The sequence below is a fragment of the Pteropus alecto genome, unplaced genomic scaffold (assembly GCF_000325575.1).
Source record: "Pteropus alecto unplaced genomic scaffold, ASM32557v1 scaffold30, whole genome shotgun sequence".
NCBI classification, from domain to species: domain Eukaryota; kingdom Metazoa; phylum Chordata; class Mammalia; order Chiroptera; family Pteropodidae; genus Pteropus; species Pteropus alecto.
In genome coordinates this window covers 3,581,706-3,587,473 of record NW_006429782.1, presented here as the reverse complement: position 1 = coordinate 3,587,473, position 5,768 = coordinate 3,581,706, and the positions used below count along the sequence as shown (strand labels likewise).

The 5,768-nt window shown below is 61.9% G+C and overlaps 2 protein-coding genes across 2 annotated transcripts in view; one reads left to right on the top strand and one right to left on the bottom strand.

Moving 5' to 3' along the window:
• The first annotated feature begins 1,636 nt into the window (after positions 1-1,636).
• Positions 1,637-2,779, top strand: LOC102878190 (galactoside 3(4)-L-fucosyltransferase). Its single transcript, XM_025043613.1, has 2 exons — positions 1,637-1,780; positions 1,850-2,779. Exons 1-2 carry the CDS (start codon positions 1,637-1,639, stop codon positions 2,777-2,779), a joined length of 1,074 nt encoding a protein of 357 aa, XP_024899381.1.
• A 2,775-nt stretch (positions 2,780-5,554) lies between these two features.
• The window catches only part of NRTN (neurturin), a 12,626-nt gene continuing 12,412 nt past the window's right edge, over positions 5,555-5,768 (bottom strand). Inside the window, exon 4 of the mRNA XM_006904230.3 lies at positions 5,555-5,766. Coding sequence (XP_006904292.1) covers positions 5,644-5,766 — 123 coding nt within the window. The 3' untranslated portion in view covers positions 5,555-5,643. The remainder of the gene's footprint in view (positions 5,767-5,768) is intronic.

Sequence of the window (5,768 nt, the reverse complement as noted above, 5' to 3'; positions counted from 1 at the left end):
AATTACACTCCTCGCTCAGTCCCTGCTTAGGCATTCTGCAGCCACACACGGCGCCCCATAGAGATGCCATCGACCCACGTGGATGCACAACACGCTCCCAGTAGCCACATTTTTTAAATGTAAGACACAGGTAAACAATTTGAATAACGTACTTTCTTTAACCCGGTAGGTCCAGACTAGTGTTATTTCGGTGTGATCGGTGTAGAAATCACTGATATTTTGCATTCTCCTTTTCACTCTGAGTCCTGGGGCTCCGGCGCCCGCTTCTGGCAGCACAGCTAACGCGGACACTCAGTTTTCCTCAGAGACACTGGGTCTGTACTTAGACCACAACACACACAGAGCAAGCGGCAGACGAAATCGAACACCCACGGTGTTCCAAGTGTATGCAGGCGTTTCCCAGTCTCTGAGTTGAGAAGCAGACGTCGTTTGGGTTCGATTTCGTTTCGAAGCTGTTTCTGACCTATCGGAGAGGGTTCCGGTTTTGACATTAAATGAGCATCACCAAGTCCGCTCCTCAGACACAACAGCTACATCGCAAGGGCTCAGTAGCCGAACCGGGCTGGTGGCCACAGATTGGGATGGTGCAGACGTAGAAGCCTTCCCTGGTTGCAGAAAGTTCTATGGGATAGTGCCGGGCTGGCGACTGCGCTCTACCAGCCACATGGGGGGGAATTTAGCCGTCACGTTAACAGGGAGAGTTGAAGTTCGGGATCCCGATGCTCTGGCTCTGTGTACTGAGGCAGGAGGCACACACGTGTCTGGGCCTCAGTTTTCTCATCTGTGAAACGGGCCGCTCCAGGGCAGCAGGAAGCGGAGCGGGGCAGAGCCAAGGTCGTAGATTGCTGCTCAGTGGTGTGGTCTGGGGTCTGGGAGGACTATATGGCCGCCTGCGGGGACAGGAAGGACCAGGAATGCAGAGAAATCACCCAGACCTCAGAATACCCAGGATCACCGAGCACAGAGCCCGAGCGGCTGTTTTTGAGCACTTAGTGAGCGGGAACGCCCGGGAAATGTAAAATCAAGTTCACACTGGCACCCCTAAGCACTTCCTTTGCTCCCCCTGCAAACAGGCCAGGCTCTCTCAGCTCTAGGCCTTCGCACTGCCTGTTTTTCTGCCAGGAACACCCTTCCCCCCAGCTCCTGCTGTCCCTGGTGCGCTACTACACTGCCCTCAAAGCCCATTCCCATTGTACCCTTCTCAGCGAAGCTGTGAACTTATGCCTCAACTACAAGGCACTGGGAGCCCCTGTAACCCACTCTGTCTTCTCCCCAGACTGGAGAAGGGTCTGGAGATATTAGGAAAGGGCAAGGTCAAGGTGGGACCCTGGAGCTGTTGCGCCTCTCCCACCTCCCCTGGCCGCCCCTCCTGAGGCCGTGCCTCCCGGCTGGGAGGAAGCGGGCTCCGGGTCGGACTGTTTCTGCTGGAATTCCAGCTGTGCCATGTCCTCGTGTCCTCATGTCCTCGCTCTGAGTGCCCTGGCCTCGGTGTTCTCCTCTGTAACATGGGGATTGTGACCGTGCCACCTGTGGACTCAATATTAACTTTGCTGAGCCACGTGTGCACCCAGGCGTGTTATCACATTTGTAATCGGTGCTGCTTTCTCCACTCTCCCTCCTCCAGCTGTTCTCACCCATGGATCCACTCGGCTGGGCCAAGATACGATGTCCCTGGCGCTATTATCTCCCCAGGCTGCTGTTGCAGCTGTTTTTGGCCCTGTGTTTCTTCTCCTACCTGCGTGTGTCCCACGACGAGGCCCCTAAGTCGGAGGCCACTGCAGTGGGCCCTTCCCCCACGGCTCCCAGTGGGTGTGCTGGGTGGGTGTCCTCCGGGAAGGGCCCCTGCCAGGCCACCACGGGGCCCCCGACACGCTCGCCCCTGCTTCTCCTGCTGTGGACGTGGCCATTTAACACCCCTGTGGCTCTGTCCCGCTGCTCAGACCTGTGGCCCGGCACGGCCGACTGCCAGCTGACCGCCAACCGCAGCGTGTACCCTCAGGCGGACGCGGTCCTCGTGCATCACCGAGAGGTCAGCTATCGGCCAGAGGAGCTGCTCCCACCGTCCCCGAGGCCACCGGGCCAGCGCTGGGTCTGGTTCAACATGGAATCGCCTGTCCACTCCCCTCAACTGAAGGCCCTGGACGGACACTTCAACCTCACCATGTCCTACCGCAGAGACTCAGACATCTTCACGCCATACGGCTGGCTCGAGCCGTGGCCAGGCCCTCCGGCCAGTGCCCCAGTCAACCTCTCGGCCAAGACCCAGCTGGTGGCCTGGGTGGTGTCCAACTGGAGGCACGACTCAGAGCGGGTGCGCTACTACCAGCAGCTCCGCGTGCATCTCCACGTGGACGTGTACGGCCGCTTCCACCGGCCGCTCCCCCGGGCGCTCATGACCGAGCAGCTGTCCCAGTACAAGTTTTACCTGGCTTTCGAGAACTCCTTGCACCCCGACTACATCACAGAGAAGCTGTGGAAGAACGCCCTGCAGGCCTGGGCCGTGCCCGTGGTGCTGGGCCCCGGGCGCAGGAACTATGAACAGTTCTTGCCGCCCGACGCCTTCATCCATGTCGACGACTTCCAGAGCCCCAAGGAGCTGGCCCAGTACCTGCTGGCGCTGGACAGGGACCACGCCCGCTACCTGACCTACTTCCGCTGGCGGGAGACGCTGCGGCCTCGATCCTTCAGCTGGAACCTCATGTTCTGCAAGGCCTGCTGGCGGCTGCAAGAGGAAGTCAGGTACCAGACGGTGCCCAGCATCGCCTCTTGGTTCACGTGAGCTGGTAGCCCGGGGCCTCGCCTGTCAGCCAGCTCTGCGTTCAGGAATCTCACCTGCTGGGGACTCTGGTTGCTGGAGAGCTCACTGACCTGGGACTTCATCTCCTGGGCACCTTCACCGGCAGGAATCTGGGCTCCAGGGCCTCACCTGCCAGGGGCCTCACTTGTTGGGAGATCTTGGCCAGTGGGGACCTCACCCACCAAGGACACACCCCTCGGGAACTGGCCTCGGGGTCCGCCACATGGGCGACGGTTCTGCTGGGTTCGTTTGCGATGGGGATTGCTGGTGTAGCTGCGCTTGGAGCAGGCAGGAAGGAATAAGGCCCCACTTCCCGACTGGGGGTGCTTTGACAAAGACTGATGTGTCCTCCCTGATCGCAGAGCAGCGGTTCCCACTCTAGATGACTCTGCTCCCCTGGGTACACTTGGCGATCTCTGGGGACACGTGCGGCTGTCACAACTGGGGGTGGGCTGACAGCTTCGAGTGGGTGGGGTCAGGGATGCGGCTCAACAGCCTGAGGTGCCCAGGACGCCCCCAAACCCCAGTGGAAGACCCCTCGAGGTCAAGCCCCTCAGGCTGACCAGTAGGGCAAGGTTCTGAGGGGCTGCAGAGTGGGGTCCAGGCTGTCTTGGGGTCGTCGTGGGGCAGGGCTGGTACAAGGGGACCGCCTACACAGCGCAAGGAGAGGGGAAGGGCAGGGACCGCCCCGGGAAGGAGGACGCGGGGGGAGCGCTGAGTGTCTGTGACAGGTGACGATCACGTGGGGCGTGGAGCCGGCAGCGTGTGTGTGCGTGGACGTGCGACAGAATGCGAGAGCCAGTGTTGTGTTTTTTCAGAAGACCGGTGACTTCGGGTGCCCTTGAGTGTGCAGTTCCAGTGTGAATGACGCATGAGCGTGTGAGCATGCGGGCTGTGGGTTTGCGTGTGATGCTGTCTGCTAAGCCCCATGTGGGTGGCAGTCTCTGTGCCGTGTGTGTGTGTGTGTGTGTGTGTGTGTGTGTGGTGCGTGCTGCTGAGAACCCCAGCCCCGGGGGCCTGTGGGGACAGCTCTGTTGACGCTTCAGTTCTTTGGTGGGCTAAGCCAGAGCCCTGTGGTTGGGATGTTAAATCTGGGGAAGGCCTCGCGGGGATACACAGACACACACACACACGCACTCACACACAGAAAAGCATGTGCATGTGCGCACTCATACACACGCACTCACAGATAGGCACACGCACGCACGCACACACACTCTGAGGCAGCCAAACATCAGGGGCCATAAACCCACGCTCCAAGGCCAATTTTCCCACCATGGGTCCTGGGCTCAGTAACTTCCCTCTTAGAGGCTCAGGGCCATCTAAGATGGAGAAACTGAGGCTCGGCTTCCGCCGCATCTGGACACTCTGTCCTTTGTGCCACCCTGAGTCAGCTCAAACAGTGGAGACCTCCACCACCCCCATCTCAGAGTCAGAATACTGTGGGGGCGGGAGGGGGACCCAAGCCAGCTTTGATCCTGAAACTGCCTTCCAAGCAGAGCACCCACGGGCTGGGTCCTGCTCTCAGGGGTCCCAGGAAGTCCCACCTCTTGGCTGCCTTGACTTACTCTAGCTGCAACCTGGGGCCTGGGGAGCAAGGAGCTGGGGGATGGTCCTGCCTGGCTAGGTGATTCTGCCCGGGGCAGCTTCCGATTCGAGCCCTCCAGCTTCCGGACAAGGGTTGGGTCTGGAAAGGATGTGGTGGTTAGAGCGTGGTGCTGGACTCAGATGCGTGGGAAAGGGGAGGAGGCCGGTTCAGGGGAACAGTGAAGGAGGGAAGGGGAGGCTCCCTTGGGAGCCCCTAGTCGGCGGGCCAGGACGGGAGGGGTACACGCCCTCTGGCCTTTCATTCGGGTGCCAGCCCTGGGCTCGCAGCGCCCGCCCACTTCCCCGCCCCTCCTCGGACCGCGGGGACCAGCCCATTCCTGCCTGGGCTCTGGGCACTCAGCGGCCCACACCGTCCTGGGCCTGCCAAGCATCAAGGTGTCACCGCGAGCAAATCTAAACACTGCGCGGAATTTTCCATCCCCCGTGGGGGATCGTCATAAATCGTTCGTAGAGCTCCCGCCATGGCCGTATGCTCGCCTCTGCCCTCGGACCTAAACCCCTAGGGACGGGCTCTGCCTGGCAGGCGCCGGTTCCGGGCTGGAGGGGCCTGGCGCCCGCCCCAGACCTGTCCCCTCAGGGAGATGGGCAGCGCGCATGTATTCTTGGCTAGTGAAAGGAGACAGCGGCCCAGCGTTCACTCCGGCGGGGGCTGAGCCGGCTTGAGGATGCCCGTGGCGTGAGGTCGGGGCCCACCTGGCCGTCAGTCTCCTCCTCTGCAGAGTGACCGCGCCTTCCTTTCCTGCCTCCGTTCTCACACTTCTGTCCCCTGAATCACACGCTGCGTGGAGGGGGAACGGGGACACGCTGGGAATGAGCACAGGGCCCTGCACGGAGGCGACGATGGGCAGCGGCCCCGTTCACCCACTTTCCTTTCGGTACCCCGGAAGCGGGACCCTCGTCGCACCGCTTTCCTTTTCCCCGAAAGCGCGCGGGGGCGTCGCGCCATCCTGCGGGCGGAACCCGCACGCATGCCGCCTTTCCCGCCGGAGATGGCGCCACCTGGCCACGCGCCCTCGTGCCCCGCGACAGGCGGACAGCCGGGCGCAGAATCACCAGCGGAGCGACGTTCCACACTTTATTTCCGTACAGTTATCGCGAGAGTGCCGAAGCCTCGCCGGCGTGTCCCGCGCAAGGGCAGTCTGTCGCGGTGTGCCAGGCAGCACGGTGAGTGTCGTCGGGCGGGGCTTTCGCGGGCGGGGAGGGAATGGCCGCCGTCTGGCCGGCCCTGTGAGGTAGGGTCACACACAGGCGCACTCGCGCGCCGACAGCTCGTGCACCGTGTGGTAGCGGCTGTGCGAGTCCAGGAAGGACACTTCGTCCTCGTAGGCCGTCGGGCGGCAGCAGGGCTGCGCGCGCACGCGCT